The sequence below is a fragment of the Coregonus lavaretus genome (assembly GCF_964263955.1).
Source record: "Coregonus lavaretus genome assembly, chromosome: 24".
Taxonomy (NCBI): Eukaryota; Metazoa; Chordata; class Actinopteri; order Salmoniformes; family Salmonidae; genus Coregonus; species Coregonus lavaretus.
Window position 1 is genome coordinate 4,279,308 of NC_140011.1, and position 27,380 is coordinate 4,306,687.

Consider the following 27,380-nt stretch of genomic DNA (forward strand, 5'->3'; position numbering starts at 1 on the left):
GGCCTCGATATGAGAACCGGGTTGAGCGTTCGGTCCTCAGCTACAGATGAGCGTACAGTGCGCTATGGCTGACTAACTAACTACTGTAGCTGTATCAAAAGTGTCAAGTACGATTGTATATTTACAGGGGAAACTGTCTTCATCATAAATGTAGAGTGTAACCTGCAACCATGACAAATACCTAGCTACATCAAATCCATTGCTGGCTTGCTAGCTCAGCTATTGTAACTAACGTTAATTAGATACATTAGATAGCTAGCTAGTGAATACATGTTTGGTGATCTAGCTAGCTTTATACAGGATTTGTCAACATTGCTCATTTGCACAGTTTATCGGACACTGTCATACCTTAGCTTTGCACACGGGTAGTTCTTTGGTTGATTCAATTAATTTTAAATTGTTTTATAATTGATGTTCTCCTCTGTTTTTCGTGTTCGCCCGATGTCAACAAAACAACCTCCCCTTCCGGTTCACCTGTGTTGCTATGAATTGCGTCCTTCTTCTTCAGTGGGGTATATCGGCGGTTGGCATCCAACGTTATGGTGCATTACCGCCACCTATTGTACTGGAGTGTGGGCCAGAGACAGGGAGAAAATAAATCCTACCTGCCAGCCCCGTTGCTCTTAAAAAAGATATCAAAATATTTGAGACTATATGTAATGAAGTTCTACTCAATATATTCTTTATACTAATTTCCTGTATCCCCTTCTCCCTCATACTAGATCTCATCCTCACACTTTCCCTGTGATACTGCCCACACTGTTACAATACATGCTCCACGGTCTCTGTTTCCTGGCAATAATCACACTTTCCTGTTGGATGCTTTCATATCACATTTAATGTCTTATTCAACTGGCTGTGTCCCACCCTTAATCTTGTAAAAATAGCCTCCTCTCTTCTGTCCATTCCTGCCGTCCTCCCCTTCCCAACTTCTCTGTCCTTGAAATAAATGCCTGCCCTTATTATCTCTATTCCACTGCTCCTGCCATCTCTGCACCATCACTGTATATATCAGGCTTTTTGCCTCTGCCTTGCTCATTGAAACTACAACATCAACATCCCCACTACTAAGTGCTTGTTTAGCCAGTACATCAACTGCCTCCTTCACCTCCACCCCACATGGGCTGGGACCCAAGTAAATATTATCTCTATACCCATCTGTCTAATCCTGCCATGGGTTTGTAGCACCTCATAAAGCAGGTCTTGTCTGCTGCATGAGCTAAAGGACTGGATACTCATTAACACTGCACATAACTACTCTGTCTGGTTTGACTTCCTCCACCCACTGCAACGCCAACAGTATGGCCATCAGCTCCGCCGTATATACAGCCAAATGATCTGTAATACGTTTCCTGACTTCCACCCCACATTCCTGCACTACAAATGCTGACCCAGTACGCCCTGTCCTTGGATCTTTTGAACCATCTGTGTAAATGGCCACACAATCCTGATACATAGTATCCAGACGTCTCTTAAACAAATCAGATGGATCAACACTCTCCCTATCTTTCTGCAGCCTCTCCAACATTTCTAGATTAACTACTGGATGGGGGAGTAGCCATGGTGGATTTACAGGAATAGCTACCATTGGACAAAACTCCCTTCCATACAGTCCCATCTCCTTCGCCTGGGTATTACCCACCCACCCAAAGCTTGTGTTCTGTCTTCGCTCATGTTCCCAGCATGCCTGTAAAATCCCTTTCGCAGGATGAGACACCCAATGTCATTGTAGGTTGACCCAATAATTAATTGCCAGCTGCTGTCTCCTAATCTGCAATGGCATATCCCCAATCTCCACCTGTAATGCAGCCACTAGGGACGCCCGAAATGCCCCACTACATATTCTGAGTCCTTGCCCCTGTATGACATCTAGCCTTTCCAATGAGGTCCGGGCTGCCGAACCATATGCTATACTCCCATAGTCTATTACAGATCGGCAGTAGTAAACCGGTGACGACGAACGCCGAAGCCTGCCCGAACAAGGAGGGGAGGCAGCCTCGGAGGAAATCGTGACAGTACCCCCCCTTGACGCGCAGCTCCAGCAGCGCGCCGACCGCGGCCTCGGGGACAGCGAGGAGACGGTGGAAATCCCGCAACAGGGAGAGATCGAGGATATCCCTCACCGGGACCCAGCACCGTTCCTCCGGACCGTACCCCTCCCACTCCACAAGGTACTGAAGGCCCACAAGGTACTGAAGGCACATCGAATCCAGGATGGAACGGACCGAGTACGCCGGGGCCCCCTCGATGTCCAGAGGAGGTGGAGGAACCTCCCACACCTCAGACTCTGGAGCGGACCAACCACCACCGGCCTGAAGAGAGACACATGAAACGAGGGGTTAATACGGTAATCGGGGGAAGTAATAACCTATTAGTGACCTCGTTTATTCTACTCAGGACTTTGAACGGCCCCACAAACCGCGGGCTCAGCTTCCGGCAGGGCAGGCGGAGGGGCAGATTCCGGGTCGAGAGCCAGACCCGATCCCCCGGTACGAAGACCGGGGCCTCCCTGTGGTGGCGGTCAGCGTTGGCCTTCTGACGACGCACGGTGCGCTGAAGGTGAACGTGGGCAGCGTCCCACATCTCCTCCGCGCGCCGAAACCAGTCATCCACCGCAGGAGCCTCGGTCTGGCTCTGGTGCCACGGTGCCAGAACCAGTTGGTAACCTAGAACACATTGGAAATGCGTTAGGTTGGTATAGGAGTGGCGGAGAGAGGTATGGGCATATTCTGCCCATGGCAAAAACACCGACCACTCCCCCGGCCGGTCCTGGCAATAGGACCGCAGGAACGTACCCACATCCTGATTTACCCGTTCCATATGCCCATTTCTCTCGGGGTGGAACCCAGAGGTCAGGCTGACCAAGACCCCCCAGACGTTCCATGAACGCCTTCCAGACCTTGGACAGGAACTGGGGACCTCGGTCGGACACTATATCCTCTGGTACCCCGTAGTGCCGGAAGACGTGAGTAAACAGGGCCTCCGCAGTTTTCAGGGCCGTGGGGCGACCGGGCAGAGGAAGGAGGCGGCAGGACTTGGAGAAGCAGTCCACAATGACCAGGATGGTGGTGTTACCTTGAGAGAGGGGAAGATCAGTCAAAAATCAATACTAAGGTGAGACCATGGTCGTTGTGGAACTGGTAAAGGTTGTAACTTACCCGCTGGGAGGTGCCTAGGTGCCTTACTCTGGGCACACACCGAGCAGGAGGAGACGTACACCCTCACGTCCTTAGCCAAGGTAGGCCACCAGTACTTTCCGGTCAGGCAGCGCACTGTACGACCGATACCTGGGTGACCAGAGGAGGGTGACGTGTGTGCCCAGTAGATCAGACGATCACGGATAAGACCAGGCACGTACTGCAGCCCAGCTGGACACTGAGGTGGAGATGGATCTGTGCGTAATGCCTGCTCTATATCCGTGTCCATCGCCCATACTACTGGCACCACAATGCAGGAGGCCTGGAGTATGGGGGTGTTGTCTCTGGGCCTCTCCTCTGTGTCATACAGCCGGGACAGTGCATCTGCCTTCACGTTCTTCGTACCCGGAATGTATGATAGAGTGAAATCAAACCGGGTGAAGAATAGGGCCCACCTGGCCTGGCGAGGATTCAGCCTCCTCGCTGCCCGGATGTACTCCAGGTTACGGTGGTCCGTCCAGACGAGGAAAGGGTGTTTCGCCCCTTCGAGCCGATGCCTCCACACGGTCAAAGCTCGGACAACAGCCAACAGCTCCCGATCACCAACACCGTAGTTCTGCTCTGCCGGGCTGAGCTTCTTAGAGAAGAACGCACAGGGGCGGAGTTTGGGTGGCGTGCCCGAGCGTTGAGACAGGACAGCGCTCATCCCTACCTCGGACGCATCCACCTGCACTACGAACGGTAGTGATGGATCGGGGTGGGCCAGTACCGGGGCTGAGGTGAACAGACCCCGCAGTTTTCTGAAGGCCAGGTCAGCCTCAGCAGACCAGCGGAGCCGGGACAGCCCACCCTTCAACATGGAGGTAATGGGAGCTGCGACCTTGCCAAAGCCCCGGATAAACCTCCGATAGTAGTTGGCGAAGCCAAGGAAGCACTGCACCTCCTTAACCGTGGTTGGAGTCGGCCAATTACGCACGGCTGAAATGCAATCTCCCTCCATCTCCACACCTGAGGTGGTAATGCGGTATCAGAGGAAGGAGAGGGACTGCTGGAAAAACATATATTTTTCTGCCTTGGCATAAAGGTAATTTTCCAACAGTCGGACCAGTACTTTGCGAACCAGGGACACATGCTCGGCGCGCCTAGCGGAATACACCAGGATGTCATCGATGTAGACCACCACACCGCGACCAAGCATGTCCCGAAACACCTTGTTCACAAAGAACTGGAAGACGGATGGAGCATTCATCAAACCGTAGGGCATCACCAGGTATTCATAATGCCCCGAGGTTGTGCTGAATACTGTCTTCCACTCATCCCCCTCCCAAATACGCACCAGGTTGTAGGCACTCCTGAGATCTAATTTGGTGAAGAAGTGGGCCCCATGCATTGACTCAATCACTGAAGGAATGAGGGGGAGAGGATAAATAAATATTATCGTCGCCTTGTTCAGTGATCGATAATCAATGCACGGGCGTAGACCGCCATGTTTCTTCTTCACAAAGAAGAAACTTGAGGAAGCAGGTAAAATGGAGGGACGTATATAGCCTCCGTTTCAGTCTGCGACAGGGGATACACATGACTCCTGGGAAGTACAGCGTCTACCCGAAGGTTTATCGCAAAATCCCCCGCCCGATGTGGTGGTAATTTAGTCGCCTGAGTCTTTGAAAATGCGAGCGCCAGATCATGGTATTCGGGGGGAATGCGCACGGTGGAGGTACCGTCTGGACTTTCCACCGTGGTTGCACCTTCGGAAACACCTAGACACCTACCCTCACACTCTTGCGTGAGAGACTGATCAACAACCACAGGAAGCATTTGGTGGCACAACCAGTTATTGAGTGTAAGGGGGAAATTACTTTTTCACACAGGGGAATTGGGTGTTGCATAACTTTGTTTATGAAATAAATGAAATAAATATGTAATTATTGTATTATTTGTTCACTTATGTTCCCTTTATCTAATATTAGGTTTTGGTTGAAGATCTGTTAACATTCAGTATCACAAACATGCAAAAGTAGAGAAAATTAGAAAGGTGGCAAATACTTTTTCATAGCACTGTATGTTTCAGTAAGATTGTTTTTTTTTAGCGTTTATAGCAATGGTTATTAATTGTTCTGCAGGGATGGAACGCAAATCGAAGAAAATTGAGGTTGTGGTGGCAGCTGCAGAGAGATATTTGGGTGTGGGAGACCTGACAGCAGAAGAGTTACAGGGAGTGTTAAGTAGTGATGTCCCATCATTTCAGGTTGAGGGCGTGAGGTAGGAGTGAGTATATTTAAATAGTGTAGAAGGGTGGGGTTAATTATTATTAGTAGGTTTGTAGTTGTGAGTGTAGTGTTAGATGGTAGGATATTTCTTTGCTTTGTTTTATTTTATTTTTCAAGAATAGATAAGGGAGTTGTACTCCAGTATAGTAGGTGGCGGTAATGCAACAAATTGGATGCCAACCGCCGTTAAACCTCATTGAAGAAAAAGATCTGAACACAAACAGCAAAGTAATCTTTCCCAAGTGTCGTCGTGGATGTTTCACCATCGGAGTATTTTTCTTGTGGCACGCAGCAGGTCTTGCTTTTGGATTCTTCCAACATGTCGAGCTCGTACCGAAGCAGGTGAGATGTAGATTTTATTTATAAATGGACAGTAGGCCATAATATCACATTCGATTAAGTGTCATATAGCTATGTTTGTCTATCGTAAATCTCATGTGGTGCGTTCACTGTAATTGATCGTGGATTATGTGGTGGGACTCTGAAAGCCCTGTAGGCTAACGTTATTAACTAGCTAGCTCTGCCGGGTTGCGTTGTCTCGAGGAAAGGGGAAAACATCTGCTAGCAACATCGATGACAATGCCCGCTTCTTTGTACTGTACTACACTGCAGACAATGTTTTTAAATTCCAGTCTGCTTGAATGGAAAACATTTTTCCTAACTGTCTATCTGCTGTAGCTAGCTAGCTCATAGGCTCTCAAGCTGTCCACCGACACAACTATCTTATATGTCTTTCCAGGTACTGTAACGTTTAAATGTAAACATTTAAACTGAATGACTCCCTAAAGGACCATTTTATTCGAGGTTTTAATGAACTAGGTAGTGGCAAACATTAGGAAGGACTGGGTTAGGAAGGACTGGGCTAGCTACCTAATTCCTCAAATACAATTATGCAACTAAGCAAGGTTGCTAACATCATGCACACATTCTCCACTGATCAAATTATCAAAACAAAATTGAGACCCTTTTAAACGAGACAGTCAAACCTGTGCGTTGTATTTGACTTCATGTTAGTTATAAGCCCCAAAGACAGGGAGAAGTACAAGCTAATCTACTCAAGATGCAATGTTGGTATATAGCCTATTGCATAACATTTGGCCTATGCAATGCACATACTAACAGGACATCCTTTTAAATTCTTGTGAGACAAGGGCAGTTCAAAGCAGGATACAATAATTCACTTGATTTAAATCTATTTACACTCCCGCTATTTGGCAGTATCAAAGAGTAGCCAAGAAAATACAGACTCTTTGTAAATAAAACGGTTCAAATGCCTACTACAGTAACCTATTTTCTTTGATGGCTGAAATTTTGCTGCAAGGCTTAGTTGCAAGAAAAGTTGAAGGTTTCTCATTATTAAGCTTCCCTAGCGTTTAGGCTACTATTCACTCTTGCTTCTAGACTTAATTGTTCCAGGAAAATAATGGATCCAATGTTATGAAGGGCAATCAAAGTTAGGGTTTAACTGTGACAGCAAAGCACTTTTGCCTGGTGTTCGTTAATGATCTGAGGTCAGGGCTGGTGTCTCGTGAGCACTGGTGCTTGATAAAAAACAGATGAACTGTTTTCCCTTTGAATAGCCCCAAGCCGAGTAACTTTGCTGATCATCTGCAGTTTGAGAGATCCATGACAAACAGGATGTAGCCGCTGGTGAAGTCAAGGAAAGAGAAGAGGAAAGAGAGAAATTGCTATTACAGGAGAAAGGCATACTAGATTGAAATCAAATAACTTTTTATTTGGTTCTGTTCAGTATGTTAGAAAAAAATCAGAATATCACAGATATGGTTTATGAAAAATGGATGTTGAATAGCTGAATAGGCCCTCCTGTAGCTCAGTTGGTAGAGCATGGCGCTTGCAACGCCAGGGTTGTGGGTTCGATTCCCACGGGGGGCCATTATGAAAGATGTAAGCATTCACTAACTGTAAGTCGCTCTGGATAAGAGCGTCTGCTAAATGACTAAAATGTAAATGTAAAATGTAATAGCCAATCATGTTAGTTCTACACACACTTCTTTCTATAAGACTGAGCATCCAGTCTCTCTGCTGCATGTGTATAATCTGAATGAGGCGTTATAGGAATGTAACATTTACATTTTAGTCATTTAGCAGACGCTCTTATCCAGAGCGACTTACAGTTAGTGAGTGCATACATTTTTTCATACTACCTTCCTCTTTCTTGATGCGAGGCATTAAGACGTGCTTATTTTATGATCTACATGAATGTAACAAACAATATGCCTCTAACAACACAACCTACTTTGAGATGTTATTTCTTCCTTTCTTGTGCAAATTAAGGATCCAGGATTTCAAGGTGGCCTTGAGTGAAGAGAAGCTAGACTTAAAGGCGCTTCGGGAACTTTGCTTCAGCGGTAAGACTTTTACTTTCACCACCAAAAATGTATTTTCCCCCCATATTTTATTAACACATTTTCATGTTTCCTATCTCTCTCTCAGGTATCCCATTTGAAGGAGGCATCCGTGCACTTTGCTGGAAAGTGAGTTGCTCCAGCCCTTTAATAGACATACAGTGCATTTGGAAAGTATTCAGACCCCTTGACTTTATCCACATTTTGTTACGTTACAGTCTTATTCTAAAATGGATTAAATAGTTTTCATCCCCTCATCAATCTACAAACAATACCCCATAATGACAAAGCAAAAACAGGTTTTTAGAAATACCATTTTTTTATTTTTGTTTATTTAACCTTTATTTAACTAGACAAGTCAGTTAAGAACAAATTCTTATTTACAATGATGGCCTACCCCGGCCAAACCCGGACGACGCTGGGCCAATTCTGTGCCGCCCTATGGGACTCCCAATCACGGCCGGATTGTGATACAGCCTGGTATCGAACCAGGGTCTATAGTGACGCCTCTAAAACTGAGATGCAGTCCATTAGACCGTTGCACCACTCGGGAGCACATTTACAGTGCCTTGCAAAAGTATTCATCCCCCTTGGCGTTTTTCCTATTTTGTTGCATTATAACCTGTAATTTAAATTTATTTTTATTTGGATTTCATGTAATAGACATACACAAAATAGTCCAAATTGTTGAAGTGAAATGAAAAAAATAACTTGTTTCAAAGTATTCAAAAAAATTAATAATGGAAAAGTGGTGCGTGCATATGTATTCTCCCCCTTTGCTATGAAGCCCCTAAATAAGATCTGGTGCAACCAATTACCTTCAGAAATCACATAATTAGTTAAATAAAGTCCATCTGTGTGCAATCTAAGTGTCACATGATCTGTCACATGATCCTGTAGCTCAGTCGGTAGAGCATGGCGCTTGCAACGCCAGGGTTGTGGGTTCGATTCCCATGGGGGGCCAGTATGAAAAATGTATGCACTCACTAACTGTAAGTCGCTCTGGATAAGAGCGTCTGCTAAATGACTAAAATCTAAAATGTAAAATGTATATATACACCTGTTCTGAAAGGCCTCAGAGTCTGCAACACCACTAAGCAAGGGGCACCACCAACCAAGCGGCACCATGAAGACCAAGGAGCTCTCCAAACAGGTCAAGGACAAAGTTGTGGAGAAGTACAGATCAGGGTTGGGTTATAAAAAAATATCAGAAACTTTGAACATTCCACGGAGCACCATTAAATCCATTATTAAAAAATTGAAAGAATATGTACATAAGTATTCAGACCCTTTACACAGTACTTTATTGAAGCACCTTTGGAAGTGATTACAGCCTTGAGTCTACTTGGGTAATATGCTACAAGCTTGGCACACCTGTATTTGGGGAGTTTCTCCGGGCTCTGGCTGGGCCACTCAAGGACAGTCAGAGACTTGTCCCGAAGCCACTCCTTTGTTGTCTTGGCTGTGTGCTTAGGGTCGTTGTCCTGTTGGAAGGTGAACCTTCGCCCAAGTCCGAGGTCCTGAGCACTCTGGAGCAGGTTTTCATCAAGGATCTCTCTGTACTTTGCTCCGTTCATCTTTCCCTCGATCCTGACTAGTCTCCCAGTCCCTGCCGCTGAAAAACATCCCCACAGCAGGATGCTGCCACCACCATGCATTACCGTAGGGATGGTGCCAGGTTTCCTCCAGACGTGACGCTTGGCATTCAGCCCAAATAGTTCAATCTTGGTTTCATCAGACCAAAGAATCTTGTTTCTCATGGTCTGAGAGTCCTTTAGTTGCCTTTTGTCAAACTCCAAGCAGGCTGTCATGTGCCTTTTACTGAGGAGTGGCTTCCGTCTGGCCACTCTACCATAAAGGCCTGATTGGTGGAGTGCTGCAGAGATGGTTGGCCTTCTGGAAGGTTCTCCCATTTCCACAGATGAACTCTGGAGCTCTGTTAGAGTGACCATTGGGTTTTTGGTCACCTCCCTGACCAAGGCCCTTCTCCCCCGATTGCTCAGTTTGGCCGGGCGGCCAGCTCTAGGAAGAGTCTTGGTGGTTCCAAACTTCTTCCATTTAAGAATGATGTAGGCCACAGTGTTCTTGGGGACCATCAATGCTGCAGAAATGTTTTGGTACCCTTCCCCAGATCTGTGCCTCGACACATTCCTGTCTTGGAGCTCTACGGACAGTTCCTTCGACCTCATTGCTTGGGTTTTGCTCTGACATGCACTGTCAACTGTGGGGCCTTATATAGACAGGTGTGTGCCTTTCCAAATCATGTCCAATCAATAGAATTTACCACATGTGGACTCCAATCAAGTTGTAGAAACATCTCAAGGATGATCAATGGAAACAGGATGCACCTGAGCTCAATTTCGAGTCTCATAGCAAAGGGTCTGAATAATTATGTAAATAAGGTATTTCAGTTTTTTTATTTTTAATACATTTGCAAGAATGTCTATAAACCTGTTGTTTCGCTTCGTCATTATGGAGTATTGTGTGTAGATTGATGAGGGGAAAAAATACTTTAATCTGTTTTAGAATAAGGCTGTAACGTAAGGAAATGTGGAAAAAGGAAAGGGGTCTGAATACTTCCCGAATACACTGTACATCTACTCAATCAGCGCATGGTCCATTTTGATAAAACACAACGAATTCGCAGGCCAGACATAGACTATGTTTGTTTATACAAAAAAATGTGGACCCAAACAGCCCATTGTTTTATTTGAATAAATTTGACCCTTTATAATGTCCACCTATGTAGCCTACAGGATGCTGTATATAGCATTTTACCATATTAAAACAAATGAAGAGATAAATCATATTTGTCCAGCCTTTGCTGCTATGCTTGCAGATGTGCATAATATGCTGCCACCCTAATCGACAAGTATTTAATAACTCCATATAACAAAAACGTAGTTAGGCTGTTGTAACATTTAAACTTAAAACATGTTTTAAAATCTTGAGACACATCCTCCGAGAGCAACTTCTCCCAACCATCCAAGAACAGTTTGGTGACGACCAGTGCAAGAACAGTTTGGTGACGACCAATGCCTTTTCCAGCATGATGGAGCACCTTGCCACAAGGCAAAAGTGATAACTAAGTGGCTCGGGGAACAAAACATCGACATTTTGGGTCTATGGCCAGGAAACTCCCCAGACCTTAATCCCATTGAGAACCACGATCCTCAAGAGGTGGGTGGACAAACAAAAACCCACAAATTCTGACAAACTCCAAGCATTGATTATGCAAGAATGGACTGCCATCAGTCAGGATGTGGCCCTGAAGTTAATTGACAGCATGCCAGGGCGGATTGCAGAGGTCTTGAAAAAGAAGGGTCAACACTGCAAATATTGACTCTTTGCATAAACTTAATGTAATTGTCAATAAACGCCTTTGACACTTATGGAATGGTTGTAATTACACTTCAGTATACCATAGTAACATCTGACCAAAAATATCTCATAACACTGAAGCAGCGAACTTTGTGAAGACCAATACTTGTGTCATTCTCAAAACCTTTGACCACGACTGTACATGTTTCTCCTTTGCATTGTGTTTTGTTGCAGGTTTAGTTTTTTGGTTATTCATTGTCAAGCTTTAAAAACCAAAGCCAGACTGCAACATTTTAGTAGCCTAGGACTGTGGCATGTGTCTGTACGGTGTATGTACACTTTCCCTCCACTGCGCACTGTAAACGGGACACACGAAAGCAGCGCAATTGACATTGAATTCACTGATGCGAGCTCATCAGGCTGTGATTTCATAAAGTAGATGACTCAACTGTTGACTCATTTATACTCGCTTGTGTGGCCTATTGTCCTTTAGTAGTAAGTTATACCTGCGTGTGAATTCTTTATTTTATAACTTTTTTAGGTCAGTGCCATTAGTGGTGATATGATACAGTGCACTGGCTTGTGTGTGGATCTGGGATGAGGAGTGTCTGTGGCAATGCGCTGCCTTTTGGCGTGCAGCACGTTGGCAGTGCAGCGCATCGGGGTTGGTATGGAGGCGGGCCAAAATGAATTGACAACCCAAATCATTGCGCGGGCCGGATAGAAATGTGTCACGGGCCGGATTCGGCCCGCGGGCCTTGTGTTTGACACGTGATCTACAGTATGTATAATTAGCCTTAGTTTTAGTATTACATTAAGCCTGTTGTTCTAATCTTATCTGTGAATGATTGGGATTCTTATTTCTGATAACTTCCTTCCATGTTTCCAGGTCCTGCTCAATTACCTGCCTCTGGACCAGATGATATGGGACTCCTTCCTCAAAAAGCAGAGGTAAAAACGTCTCCAACAGTGCTGGTGGACATCAATTCTTTATCAACAGGAGGAGATTTAATGGACATTTTCAGAATAAGAAATGTGTGCACTTGCAAGGAGGGTTTGATTGTTTAAAATGAAATTAAAGCCATCTCTAAATGTATTCATTTTTAACTCAGCCCTATTTTGGACACTCAGTATATAGTGCATGAAAACATCTACTGCTCAAGACTTAGCCACTACGTGTATCCTTCCATCTCTGCCTGAGTTATACCTTGGTAACTAACCAGTTCTTAGTCAAGTATATCCCTCCTGTCCCACTGGAGTTTACTTTGGAATCCTTCAGATTTTACCAAGCGTTTCTAGACAAACAGCTGAGTCATAATGGAACCTGACCTATTAAAATCTCACACTAAAACACAACACACCCAGCACAGGACAGCTATATCGGGTCTGCTCGGCCCGGGAGACAGTGATGGTGATGATGATGATGAGTCATGCTTGTCTGCTGCTTCTATTGGCTCTCTCCTCACATTATTGAAATCCTTCAAATCCTTCAAGTGTTTGATTGATCCTGCCTGAAGTGCCTTGAATTGCCCTGTCAATAAACAATGCCTCGCCCCTAGTCAATTCATGTAAACCAGAGAGAATTGGGTCAGTATAAGAAATATGTTGGTATCTCCATGATGTCATGGCTGTATCTTTGAGGGCATTTCCCCCTTAGTGAAAATCAAGTCAAATGTAACTCCTTAAAGTAAACTACTAGGCGTAGCTGACCTAAGATGGTCCCTGTCTCTTGCGGTTACCCACAGGCATAGAGATACAATAATGTTGTATTTGTTTGTGGCCCACAGGGAGGTGTATTCCCAGTTCCTAAAGGAGATGATCATCCAGCCAGGCATCATTAAGGCCAATCTGGGACTTTCCAGAGAGGATGTGACGATGGAGGACCACGTGAGTTCCCCCTCTCTTCTCCCTATTTTTTTACCCACAAAATAGAAACATTTCCTACTCTGATACACACTGCTGGACTGTCTCAGCTAATGCATACAGTGGGGAGAACAAGTATTTGATACACTGCCGATTTTGCAGGTTTTCCTACTTACACAGCATGTAGAGGTCTGTCATCTTTATCATAGGTACACTTCAGCTGTGAGAGGCGGAATCTAAAACAAAAATCCAGAAAATCACATTGTATGATTTTTAAGTAATTAATTTGCATTTTATTGCATGACATAAGTATTTGATCACCTACCAACCAGTAAGAACTCCGGCTCTCACAGACCTGTTAGTTTTTCTTTAAGAAGCCCTCCTGTTCTCCACTCATTACCTGTATTAACTGCACCTGTTTGAACTCGTTACCTGTATAAAAGACACCTGTCCACACACTCAATCAAACAGACTCCAACCTCTCCACAATGGCCAAGACCAGAGAGCTGCGTAAGGACATCAGGGATAAAATTGTAGACCTGCACAAGGCTGGGATGGGCTACAGGACAATAGGCAAGCAGCTTGGTGAGAAGGCAACAACTGTTGGCGCAAATATTAGAAAATGGAAGAAGTTCAAGATGACGGTCAATCACCCTCGGTCTGGGGCTCCATGCAATATCTCACCTCGTGGGTCATCAATGATCATGAGGAAGGTGATCATTGATGACGGCAGGACCTGGTCAATGACCTGAAGAGAGCTGGGACCACAGTCTCAAAGAAAACCATTAGTAACACACTACGCCGTCATGGATTAAAATCCTGCAGCGCACGCAAGGTCCCCCTGCTCAAGCCAGCGCATGTCCAGGCCCGTCTGAAGTTTGCCAATGACCATCTGGATGATCCAGAGGAGGAATGGGAGAAGGTCATGTGGTCTGATGAGACAAAAATAGAGCTTTTTGGTCTAAACTCCACTCGCCGTGTTTGGAGGAAGAAGAAGGATGAGTACAACCCCAAGAACACCATCCCAACCATGAAGCATGGAGGTGGAAACATCATTCTTTGGTGATGCTTTTCTGCAAAGGGGACAGGACGACTGCACCGTATTGAGGGGAGGATGGATAGGGCCATGAATCGCAAGATCTTGGCCAACAACCTCCTTCCCTCAGTAAGAGCATTGAAGATGGGTCGTGGCTGGGTCTTCCAGCATGATAACGACTCGAAACACACAGCCAGGGCAACTAAGGAGTGGCTCCGTAAGAAGCATCTCAAGGTCCTGGAGTGGCCTAGCCAGTCTCCAGACCTGAACACAATAGAAAATCTTTGGAGGGAGCTGAAAGTCCATATTGCCCAGCGACAGCCCCGAATCCTGAAGGATCTGGAGACGGTCTGTATGGGGGAGTGGGCCAAAATCCCTGCTGCAGTGTGTGCAAACCTGGTCAAGACCTACAGGAAACGTATGATCTCTGTAATTGCAAACAAAGGTTTCTGTACCAAATATTAAGTTCTGCTTTTCTGATGTATCAAATACTTATGTCATGCAATAAAATGCAAATTAATTACTTTAAAATCATACAATGTGATTTTCTTGATTTTTGTTTTAGATTCCGTCTCTCACAGTTGAAGTGTACCTATGATAAAAAAATTCAGACCTCTACATGCTTGTAAGTAGGAAAACCTGCAGAATCGGCAGTGTATCAAACAGTGGCGGCTGGCCGATAGAGGGCGCTAGGGCGCCGCCCCCTTAAATAAAATAAAAAATAATAATAAAAAAAATAAAATAATAATAATAATAAAAACATCAGTATGTCAATATTTGTGTGTTTGAAATATGGAATGCACACAGTAATATGTGTAAGATATGATAGAAAATCATATTCGCAACCTTTCCTCTGCCTGTCAAACGCCTCGTCAGCTCTGGGCGATACAGAAAGTGCCCCGAGGAGGCGGGTCTACGTAGCAGTTAAGCCAATTGCTAATTTAAGATATGAATGTATGACATAAAATGTAGCTAATCAGCGATTTTAATTCGAATCCAAGGAGGGCGATTATTTTATCGCCCCAAGCTCGCCCCTGATAAAATAAGGACCGGGCTCCAGTGGCGCCATTTTTACTAGACGACAATGGCGAGCGCAAACGTTACTCCTCCAAGACCCAACCCTAACTCGGTGAAATCTCTCCTCCAAGATCCGTTTGAGAGGAGAACTTTGTCAGAGAAAGTTCGGGTGAAAGAGCTGGGCCCAGATCAACCTGACCTCTCAATCAGACAGCAGGCTAGCGAGAAAGGGAAGCAGTATATGCGCGGCTTCTCCCGTAGCTGGTACACCAGGAAGGCTTGGCTAGCTGGGTGCACTGATGCTAATGCTTTATTTTGCTTTCCGTGCTTGCTTTTTAAAACGACGGGGTCAGATTCAGCATGGACAGGTACCGGAGTGAGGGATATGAAGCACCTGTCAGAGAAGGTAAAGAAACATGAGAACACCAGGGCACACATGGACAACTCTGTAAAGCTAGCTGTATTAGGAAGGGTGAACATTGCTACGCAGCTGGATGACGGCCACAGGATTGCGGTGAGGAAACACAATGAGGAGGTGGATAAAAACAGGCACATTCTATCCAAAATTATCGATTGTGTGAAGTTCTGTGGGGCTTTTGAGTTGGCCTTGCGTGGGCACGAGGAGACTGACTCCTCGGACAACCCCGGCATTTTCCGGGGCTTAGTGGATTTTGTTGCCTCCCTCGACAGTGTGCTGGAGGAGCACCTGAAGACAGCTACCGTTTTTAAGGGCACGTCAAAGACTATACAGAACGAGCTGTTGGACTGTATGCTGTCAGTGCTTAAGGATTACATCCTGGAGGAAGTAAAGAGTGCTGATTTTATCGCCATTCAAGCTGACGAGACGACTGACGTTTCCACCCACTGCCAGTTGGTGCTTGTGATACGCTACATCGATGCTAAAAGTAACGTCCAAGAGCGTTTTTTCGAGTTCATTTTGATCGAGAACGCAACCGCCGACACCATCGCTACAGCGCTGCTGGAGAGGCTCAGCACCATACTCTCACATGGACAAAAGGCCAAACTTATTGCCCAGGCTTACGACGGAGCAAGTGTGATGAGGGGAGCCACCGGCGGAGTGCAGCGTAAAATAGTGGATGTGTACGAAAATGCGCACTACGTCCACTGCTATGCACATCAGCTGAACCTCATCATGCAGCAGGCTACTTCACGCATCCCCAGGATCGGCACTTTCTTTTCCGACCTTGCAGGATTTTCTGCTTTCTTCTCCAGGTCTCCCAAGCGAACCACCGTGCTTGACGAAGTGGTTGCGCATAGACTCCCCAGAGCCTCTACAACACGGTGGAACTTCCACAGTCGCGCTGTAAACACTGTGTACGAGTACAGGGATGACCTCCTAACGTGTTTCCAGACCATCAGAGACTCTGGGAACTTTGATGCCCCGACTGTCAGAGAGGCGGGGGGCTTTGTGAGGATGCTCGAAGACGAGGCTTTCTGTTTTTTCCTGGCACTGTTCCACAAGATCATGCCAAATGTGGACATGCTTTTCAGCCAGCTGCAGAAGAGGAACATCGACCCTGTCTTCATTAAAGCACTTGTCCAGAGGTTCACAGACAGCATGCTAACAATCAGGTAAATAACTATATTTACTATTGGCTGATAAAGATGTTGTTAGAAAGATGAATAGTTCACTTACAACAGTTTAAAAGCCTAAATGTGTCTGGTCATCAAAGTGAGTGATTATCATAGAGCCGTCACAATTATATTTGTTTTAGTATTTTAAAAGGAAAGAGAAGACACAATCAGACGTTGATAATAATGCAGGAAAGTACTACACAGTTTGTAATAATTATTCAGGTGTCCACCAGGTCAATTTCTAGAAGAGGCCTAGTTGTTATTGAAGATTAACTTTATTGCTAAGTGCACAGCAGAACAAAATGATGTTGCATCCCTCTCACAAATGTAATAGAAAAAGGCTTTAAAACGTAATAACATCAGTTAATTATGTACATCACAGGTTAAAAGCAGTTACTAGACATAGTTTGTGTGTATATACACACTATCTGTCTGTCTGTCTGTCTGTCTATATATATATATATATATATATATATATATATATATATATATATATATAAAAGTCACTGGTTGTGTGTTGAGGGGGAATTACAGTGAGTTAAGAAGTCTGATTGCAAGTTATCAAATTAAACTTTATTTTTTGGACCCAGGGCCTCAATTCCCTCTTTGTGTGGGGACAGCGCATCTGACGAGCAGCAACAGCCCATCAAGCGACGGAGGATGCTGGGACCAGGAGAACAACAGAGGTTGGCTATAGAGGTAAGTTGTGATGTAATTGTCAGTGTTTCCCCCTAGAACTATTTTCAGGCCTGGTAGTATGTAGCCAAAACCCTGAACAATCAGCACCTTGGTAATCATATACTTGAGTTGGACATAGGCATGTGTCAGTCAGGATCACTTGCATCAAAATAGCTTAATTGCAAATTAAAGCTGATGATGTATCTTTTACAGGTATGTGATACCATCCTGAGTCATGCCAAAGAGAGGTTCTCCTTCACCCAGCACCTCATCAGCGCAACACTATTGCACGGAGAGTTGTTCCCACAACACAGTGTGAAGTTCCCCGATACAGCGCTTGAAACAACCGTGGAGGCGTACCCCATGTTGAACAAGGCCAAGCTCAAAACCGAACTGTCCCTCATCTATGAGAACAGTGAGTTCAAGGCTTGTAGTGGTGCAGTGCCCCTGTACCAGTTCTTCATGGAGAACAACCTTCAGAGCACTTTCACAGAGACTGCCAGCCTCCTCAAGATCCTCATCACCACACCCATGACAACTGCTGAGTCAGAAAGGTGCTTCTCTACACTGAAAAGGATCAAGACCTTCCTGAGAAACAGCATGACACAGGATCGCCTGAACGCTCTGGCCATGCTCTCCATGGAGAAGAAACTTGTCAGGGACATTCCTGACTTTAATCAAAGGGTCATTGAGAGGTTTGCCACTCAGAAGGACAGACGGGCAAAATTCCTGTACAAATAAGATGACAGACACACACACACAGAGCAGCTCTGGCCGCATGTTTCTTTGTATATAGTTGACCTTAGCATAAAAAATCCAGTTATATATGGTACTCTAGAAAGTCTTAATAGTGTCTTTGCTAATATTACTGTATATATGTTGTTTGTATCAATTAATTGTTGCAGTTCTGGAGCACATTAACAATTAGTCACATTTAGTATGATCATAAAATACTGTATGCTATTCTTCCAGTCAAAGGTTTGAGTTCATCCACTTGATATCCATTTCTATATTATACATCCTTTTATACAGTGTAAGATTTCCTATAAACTTTATAATAATTTCATGTTATTGTCCACTTTCCACTCTGTTCTGACAGCATGCCTGTTGCGTTGCCTGTTTACTACCAATGGTGAAAAGTTCACTTTAAATGCAAATGAAAGGCTTGGGTTTGTGTAATATGTTTTTGTGTAAGAATGCCTCAACTTTTTAATATTGGCATTAAATAATTACTGAATGTTTCACTGAGCACTGCTGTCCTGCAGTTTGTGTTAAAATATATCGCGATGGTTACAGGAAAAAAAAAGTATGGCACAGCCCCACCGAGAATATTTTTCACCAGCCGCCACTGGTATCAAATACTTGTTCTCCCCACTGTATATGATTTTTCTTTCTTTCTCCCATATATTCATTTTCACGGCCTCTTTCTTTCTCTCTCTCAGCCTCTCAACCCCAACCCAGACAGCAAGTGGAACAACTACTTCAGAGACAACGAGGTGCTGCTGCAGATTGATAAAGATGTCCGGTAGGTCTGACTGCCTGGGCAACAAGCTAGGTACTTCTTTGGCTGTCTGTGAAGTGCATCTCCATGCATTTTAAGTCACTCATCCTTTAGAGGGGCAAGCAACTTGACTGATGAATAAAGACTATTGATGTATTCCAGTAGCCGGTCATGTAATACCGTCTCCAAAAAGGCTGAAAATTGACAACAGTGGCTCTCTCGTGGAAGCCTTATGTTCCACATAGGAATACACTAACTAGTGTATTTTATGATGGCAGGCGCTTGTACCCCGACATGGCGTTCTTCCAGTGGCCCACAGACTACCCCTGCCAGCTGATCCTGGATCCCCAGAACGACTACGAGACACTCAGGCGCCGCGTGGAACAGACCACCCTCAAGGCCCAGACTGTGGACCGCAACCGCAGCGGGGTCACCAATGTGAGAGAGAGCGAGAGAGAGAGAGAGAGAGAGAGAGGGGGAGAAGAGGGGGAGAAGAGGGGGGGTCGTGTGTGTTTGTTGTTTATGTGTAAAAACAGACATTGGTCTGTCAATGTGAATGCCTCCACTTCCGGGGGCAGCAGGGCGACCTTGTTTCGGTAATGCTAGGGGAAACACTATTCAGATCTGCTGACTCTACCACCCTGTGTTATGTTCAATCCCCCTCCCCCTTTCCTGCTTTAAGCAATGCAGTCATTATGTGCACACAGTGGTGAGTATGTACTGTAAGGTCCAGGCGAGTGTATTGGCTTAATGGTGATGGGTCGATAACCTTATTTGACTTATGGGTGTTTTCAGTTTGTGTCCATTTCCATCCCATAACGATTGACTTGATGCCCCTCTCCAATGGTCTTCTATGGCCGAGAGCTGTAATGCTTCAACTACTTTAAGAACTCTCGAGTGGCTTAAATCTGTTTCGTCACCCTAAGCAATATGGTAATAGATCCACGTTGCCCTCTGATTAGCCTCTGCTGAGTCCCCAACAACCGGATATTCAGTTTTTCATGCGAAATGGAAAGAGAGCCTGTGACACGACATCCGCTTTTGGACGTTAACAAAGCGACACTCCATTTTAACTCCTCCTCTACGTTTACTGGGTTGGTTGAACAGTGCAGAAGAGAACCTCCCCCGACCAGTATGTAGGGGATCTAGTTTCAGGCGTTTATTTTAGAAATTGGTAGAAATTTGGCCATATTGTGTACAGTGAGGGAAAAAAGTATTTGATCCCCTGCTGATTTTGTACGTTTGCCCACTGACAAAGAAATGATTAGTCTATCATTTTAATGGTAGGTTTATTTGAACAGTGAGAGACAGAATAACAACAAAAGAATCCAGAAAAACGCATGTCAAAAATGTTATAAATTGATTTGCATTTTAATGAGGGAAATAAGTATTTGACCCCCTCTCAATCAGAAAGATTTCTGGCTCCCAGGTGTCTTTTTATACAGGTAACGAGCTGAGATTAGGAGCACACTCTTAAAGGGAGTGCTCCTAATCTCAGTTTGTTACCTGTATAAAAGACACCTGTCCACAGAAGCAATCAATCAATCAGATTCCAAACTCTCCACCATGGCCAAGACCAAAGAGCTCTCCAAGGATGTCAGGGACAAGATTGTAGACCTACACAAGGCTGGAATGGGCTACAAGACCATCGCCAAGCAGCTTGGTGAGAAGGTGACAACAGTTGGTGCGATTATTCGCAAATGGAAGAAACACAAAAGAACTGTCAATCTCCCTCGGCCTGGGGCTCCATGCAAGATCTCACCTCGTGGAGTTGCAATGATCATGAGAACGGTGAGGAATCAGCCCAGAACTACACGGGAGGATCTTGTCAATGATCTCAAGGCAGCTGGGACCATAGTCACCAAGAAAACAATTGGTAACACACTACGCCGTGAAGGACTGAAATCCTGCAGCGCCCGCAAGGTCCCCCTGCTCAAGAAAGCACATATACATGTCCGTCTGAAGTTTGCCAATGAACATCTGAATGATTCAGAGGAGAACTGGGTGAGTGTTGTGGTCAGATGAGAACAAAATCGAGCTCTTTGGCATCAACTCAACTCGCCGTGTTTGGAGGAGAAGAACACCATCCCCACCGTCAAACATGGAGGTGGAAACATTACGCTTTGGGGGTGTTTTTCTGCTAAGGGTACAGGACAACTTCACCGCATCAAAGGGACGATGCACGGGGCCATGTACCGTCAAATCTTGGGTGAGAACCTCCTTCCCTCAGCCAGAGCATTGAAAATGGGTCGTAGATGGGTATTCCAGCATGACAATGGCCCAAAACACACGGCCAAGGCAACAAAGGAGTGTCTCAAGAAGAAGCACATTAAGGTCCTGGAGTGGCCTAGCCAGTCTCCAGACCTTAATCCCATAGAAAATCTGTGGAGGGAGCTGAAGGTTCGAGTTGCCAAACGTCAGCCTCGAAACCTTAATGACTTGGAGAAGATCTCCAAAGAGGAGTGGAACAAAATCCCTCCTGAGATGTGTGCAAACCTGGTGGCCACCTACAAGAAGCGTCTGACCTCTGTGATTGCCAACAAGGGTTTTTGCCACCAAGTACTAAGTCATGTTTTGCAGAGGGGTCAAATACTTATTTCCCTCATTAAAATGCAAATCAATTTATAACATTTTTGACATGTTTTTCTGGATTTATTTGTTGTTATTCTGTCTCTCACTGTTCAAATAAACCTACCGTTAAAATTATAGACTGATCATTTCTTTGTCAGTGGGCAAACGTACAAAATCAGCAGGGGATCAAATACATTTTTCCCTCACTGTATACCTATCCAATCCTTTCAGATCTACACAAGCACATAACTAGGGGTTGTTTTTCATCCGGTCCTAATTCTTTGCTCTCTCCTCCGCTCCCCATCTCCAGGTGAGCTCCCCGGGCAAGGCCCTTAACCTGTACCCGTCCAACGAGTACGAGGTGCTGCCCAGCGGCTGCGAGGCCCACTGGGAGGTGGTGGAGCGCATCCTGTTCATCTACGCCAAGCTCAACCCAGGCATTGCCTACGTGCAGGGCATGAACGAGGTGGTGGGCCCCATTTACTACACCTTTGCCATCGACCCCAACAACGAGTGGAAAGGTGGGTGCAGGAGGGGACGTACACTACCGTTCAAAAGTTTGGGGTCACTTAGAAATGTCCTTGTTTTCAAAAGAAAAGCAATTTTTTTGTCCATTGAAATAACTTCAAATTGATCAGAAATACAGTGTAGACATTGTTAATGTTGTAAATGGCTATTGTAGCTGGAAACGGCTGATATTTAATGGAATATCTACATAGGTGTACAGAGGCCCATTATCAGCAACCATCAGTCCTGTGTTCCAATGGCACGTTGTGTTTGCTAATCCAAGTTTATCATTTTAAAAGGCTAATTGATCATTAGAAAACCCTTTTGCAATTATGTTAGCACAGCTGAAAACTGTTGTGCTGATTAAATAAGCAATAAAACTGGCCTTCTTGAGACTAGCTGAGTATCTGGAGCATCAGCAATTATGGGTTCAATTACAGGCTCAAATGGCCAGAAACAAATAACTTTCTTCTGAAACTCGTCAGTCTATTCTTGTTCTGAGAAATTAAGGCTATTCCATGTGAGAAATCGCCAAGAACCTGAAGATCTCGTACAACGCTGTGTACTACTCCCTTCACAGAACAGCGCAAACTGGCTCTAACCAGAATAGAAAGAGGAGTGGGAGGCCCCGGTGCACAACTGAGCAAGAGGACAAATACATTAGTGTCTAGTTTGAGAAACCGACGCCTCACAGGTCCTCAACTGGCAGCTTCATTAAATAGTACCCGCAAAACACCAGTCTCAACGTCAATTGTGAAGAGGCGACTCCGGGATGCTGACCTTCTAGGCAGAGTTGCAAAGGAAAAGCCATATCTCAGACTGGCCAATAAAAATAAAAGATTAAGATGGGCAGTCTGAGATATGGCTTTTTCTTTGCAACTCTGAACGGTAGTGTATGTATGTGCATGCATGTTTTGGGAGCATAGCAGAAGACACATTTTCGTCTCTAGTGTAGATGGACAAATAAAGTACTATTCTATTGTATTAATCGCAAACATCAGCTCATTCTGCTGCTGCCTGCTGCTACTTTCCACTGGTCTCTGCATCAGAGTGCTAATGTTCTGTGATGGAATGGATCAAGCTGAGTCAGCACTGCCACCTAGAGGAGAAATTAGGGATGGCCAACATTTCATATTCTTCCATCTCATCTTCAGATTGTTATTGTGCCACCTCTAAATAAGTATTTTACTAGCTAGGTTTCCATCCAATTTGCGACATATTTTCATGCAAATATTATAAAAAAGGCTGTGCGTGATGATGACATATAGCACATAAAAACTAATTTTGCGCTAAAGTTCTCATGCCACGAATAAAAAAACATCCGTTCAATGTGTTTCCATTGCATTTTCCACTCTTATCTATGGTTTTGTCACACAAACTGTTGTGATAAATGGCAAACTTGCCCAATCTTCTCTCTAGACAACAGTTTGCTGATAAAGTGGACAGATTAGGTTGTATGATGAGATGGATAAGATCATTCTTATTTGTTAATTGGCAGCTAAGCACTGATCACCATGTCACTAACATACAAATTAAGACCCTCGATATTTATTGGAAAGGAGCATCAATCTCATCACTGTGCACTTTCACCGCCCTATGAAGTTCATTATAACTTATTTAATCTGTAGCCTAATAAACGGTGCATTATTTTTCAAGTCGTAGTCGGACCACCACACAACATAGCATCGCGTGACTGCAAATCTACCTCGACATGATAGTTATTCTATCAACAATTGTGCAAGAAATCGTTTCCACCCCAATAATTCATTTTACCGACACAAAAAGATCCCACCATGTCTTACGAACAAATTGTCTGTCAACATTTCTGAAATTGTACTGACACTTTCTATTTCCATCACAGCTGTCTTGATTTGTTTTTATATGGTAACATGGTTACTGTTTATAATATATTGATTGACTGGCAGTCGTTGAACAGACAGACAGACACAATTGACACTAGGTAGGGCACGATTGATCGACTGATTGATTGATTTGCCTGTCCAACCAATCAGAGCACGCCGAGGCGGACACCTTCTTCTGTTTCACCAACCTGATGTCAGAGAACCGGGACATGTTCATCAAGAGCCTGGACGACTCACAGTGCGGCATCACCTACAAGATGGAGAGCGTCTACTCCATGCTCAAAGAGAAGGACATGGACCTCTATATGAAATTGGTGAGCAAAGGCCTCCTGGGCCCAGTCCCAAAGCCATCCCTAGGCCCTTGTTGACTCCCCTTCACGGCTCTGAAAGGATAGAAGTTTGTAGGGGTAGTGGAGGGGGGTGGGTTTGGTAGGAGTACACATCATGCAATTACAAAAATTGTGTTAGATTTAGTGGGCTAATGTTATGTTTGTAGTAATGATGGAGGCTAGTTCAATCTTCTCAACTTCCCTCCCTTCTCTCTAACAGCAGGAGCAGAACATCAAGCCGCAGTACTTCACCTTCCGCTGGCTGACCCTGCTGCTGTCCCAGGAGTTCCTCCTGCCCGACGTCATCCGCATCTGGGACACACTCTTCTCCGACCAGGACCGCTTCGACTTCCTCATCCTGGTCTGCTGCGCCATGCTCGTGTGAGTTCCCCCTTCTGTCCTGCCCAGAAATGAAGCACAACCCCCTGGACGAACCAGCGTCCATAACCCCAGATTGACCCCATAGCCAATTCCCCAAGTCTGTAGATTATTTTAGGAATGCAATGCAATTCCTGAATTGACTTGAATTTGGATGGAATTGGATATGATTTGGATCTTACCATATAATGTTTTATGTTTGTTATTTCTATTTGTGTGGTTTCAGACTGATTCGAGATCAGTTGCTTGCAGGAGACTTCACGGTCAACATGAGACTGCTGCAGGTAAGACCATCTAAAAGGGTCTATCCAATTAGTGGGGCCAATGTAGGTCATGCTTGGGCAACTAAGGTGGTTTTATTTGACATTTGACTGATTGTCCATGTTCTTCTTCAGGACTACCCCATCTCAGATGTCCACACCATCCTGGCCAAAGCCAAGGAGCTTCAGGATGGCTCATAGCCACCCCTCCCCCTTCTATCTCCCTCTCCTGGTTGGGGGGGAGGCACCAATGAAACTGGTAACCCTAGGTGACAATGAGTCCCCATTGCACCCTGGAAGGAAGAGGAAGCCACCTGGTGCCAGGGTGGTACACAAGGGTGGTGCACAGTTTGTCGAAGAAACCAAACTCAATACTTAGACTTCTCGTCTCACTCTCACGGCCTGACAGTATTTCCACTCTCTCAGAGAGGGGTGTGTGGGCTCAAGCTATTTATTTTTGCACTGAACACTTGAGAAAACGACAATCTACATGTATGAAGCAGAGAAACCACTTACCCATACAGCAGCGTCATTATAAAGTTTGTCAGTGCTATTATAACACTCCTAGGTTTTTTAAATACTACAGGTTTTTTTTTCAATTTTTTTAGTGTGGTGGGGATTACCTTTTTTTACTTTATAAGTGAACATGGTTATTTTTTATTGTGGAGCTCATACGAAAGACGACATATAATACTGCTGTGGAAAGTCTATCCACAACAAAAAATGTCCAGAGCCAAAAATGCTGCCACACAGAGCGCATAGGATTTAGTTTAAGAGTATAGATTGTTACTAGGATCATATGCCTTTGGTAATGGGCCCTTTGAAATGTGAAGGTCCTCTCTCTGTTTGTATAAACTGGCCAGTTTATAGCCAGCCAGTTGTAACCTCTCTCTTGAATCTCCAATATTAATGTATGTTTGCAAATGTTGCTATGAAACCAATGGGGTGTGAAACCTGTACCTTACTCACTAACATATAGTGCATTCTTATACGTTAGCCCAAATGCTAGTGACGCAACAGGCAGGCAGGAAGGAAACGGTAAATTAACCCTTGATTGTCTTAAATTCAGCCTTAGGGGGAAATTGATACAGTGATGATTATAAGGTCTATTTTGATGTAAGGGCATTACTTTTCAAACAAAACCATCAAATTGAATTGGGCATTCAGGTTTTTAATAATATATTTTGAGTCATATCTTAATATATTTTGAGTTATTTCTGGTCGCATTAAAAAAAGTGGTTCACATGTAAAGCATACGTTTTAAGTGAAGCATAACACAATTTTTGCTCTGCATACTGTTAGACTATTACAGAGAACAAATTATTGACAATCATAACTAAATATGCATCATGGATAATTTAATGACATTGAAATGCTATGATGATAACATTTCTGTACTCAGATAATGGAATTGACAGATAACAGAGTTGATGACTGAAAATCACTATGATTGAATGTGTTATAGATTTTTTATCTCAAAGCGCTAACAGTTACCACAAAGTTAATACACCATTGAAATGTACCTTTTCAAACTGTAGGATCTATATAATAATGTGATACTTCATTAAGTACACAGAGAATGGCTTGCTTTGTATTGATAATTTAATCATTATTGTGAGAATGATACAGCTCACAAAACAGTTACCTTTTTGCGTTTCAGTTTTATTGGGACTCCCTAGAACTTCCAGGTATCGCCGTCCATGTCTGTCTACATTCTAACACTATTTCAGTGGCAAGATGGTATCCTCCAACTGACAAATTGGAGGATACCTTGGCAGGAATTTGTACAAATTGACAGTCTGTGACTAGCTATGGTTCAATGTAGCATTATTGTACTAAAGTGAGGTACTAACGGATACTACATTACCAAAAGTATGTGGACACCTGGTCGTCGACCATCTCATTCCAAAATCATGGGCATTAATATGGAGTTGGTCCCCCCTTTGCTGCTATAACAGCCTCCACTCTTCTGGGAAGGCTTTCCACTAGATGTTGGAACATTGCTACGGGGACTTGCTTCCATTCAGCCACGAGCATTCGTGAGGTCGGGCACTGATGCTGGGCAATTAGGCCTGGCTCGCAGTCGGCGTTCCAATTAATCCCAAAGGTGTTCGATGGGGTTGGACCTCGCTTTGTGCACGGGGGCATTGTCATGCTGAAACAGGAAATGACCTGCCACAAAGTTGGAAACACAGAATCGTCTAGAATGTCATTGTATGCTGTAGCGTTAAGATTTCCCTTCACTTAAACTATGGGGCCTAGCCCGAACCATGATAAACAGCCCCAGACCATTATTCCTCCTCCACCAAACTTTACAGTTGGCACTATGCATTGGGGAAGGTAGCATTCTACTGGCATCCGTCAAACCCAGATTCGTCCGTCGGATGCGTTTCCACTGCTCCAGAGTACAATGGCGGCGAACTTTACACCACTCCAGCCAACGCTTGGCATTGCGTATGGTAATCTTAAGCTTGTGTGTGGCTGCTCGGCCATGGAAACCCATTTCATGAAGCTCCTTAGTTTGCTGACGTTGCTTCCGGAGGCAGTTTGGATCTCGGTAGTGAGTGTTGCAACCGAGGACAGACAATTTGTACGTGCTTCAGCACTCTGCGGTCCCATTCTGTGAGCTTGTGTTGCATACGACTTCACGGCTGAGCCGTTGTTGCTCCTAGACATTTCCACTTCACA

The 27,380-nt window shown here is 44.6% G+C and overlaps 2 protein-coding genes across 3 annotated transcripts in view; one reads left to right on the forward strand and one right to left on the reverse strand.

Annotated features, from left to right (window-relative positions):
* The window catches only part of LOC311099948 (protein zer-1 homolog), a 51,519-nt gene extending 51,034 nt beyond the window's left edge, over positions 1–485 (reverse strand). The window contains exon 1 of one of the 2 annotated variants that reach the window (XM_084140667.1): positions 349–461. The gene's annotated coding sequence lies outside the window, so the exon portion shown is untranslated. Of the gene's footprint in view, positions 1–348 lie in introns of both variants that reach the window. The other variant, XM_084140668.1, reaches the window with a different exon arrangement.
* Positions 486–5,450: 4,965 nt separating this feature from the next.
* LOC311100028 (TBC1 domain family member 13-like) lies at positions 5,451–25,947 on the forward strand. Its single transcript, XM_084140759.1, has 12 exons — positions 5,451–5,749; positions 7,703–7,776; positions 7,862–7,902; positions 11,984–12,045; positions 12,882–12,981; positions 18,727–18,809; positions 19,064–19,223; positions 21,667–21,877; positions 23,876–24,039; positions 24,275–24,435; positions 24,659–24,716; positions 24,828–25,947. The coding sequence occupies exons 1-12, from the start codon at positions 5,727–5,729 to the stop codon at positions 24,891–24,893; spliced, it is 1,203 nt and encodes a 400-aa protein (XP_083996885.1). The 5' UTR covers positions 5,451–5,726; the 3' UTR covers positions 24,894–25,947.
* The last annotated feature ends 1,433 nt before the right edge of the window (positions 25,948–27,380 follow it).

Bases quoted from the DNA above. Each gene is read 5' to 3' on its own strand.
- LOC311100028 (XM_084140759.1), top strand. From the start codon at position 5,727: ATGTCGAGCTCGTACCGAAGCAG. The intron at 12,046-12,881 runs GTAAAAACGTCT...TGTGGCCCACAG, and splicing joins TCCTTCCTCAAAAAGCAGAG to GGAGGTGTATTCCCAGTTCC. The intron at 12,982-18,726 runs GTGAGTTCCCCC...TCTCTCTCTCAG, and splicing joins ATGTGACGATGGAGGACCAC to CCTCTCAACCCCAACCCAGA.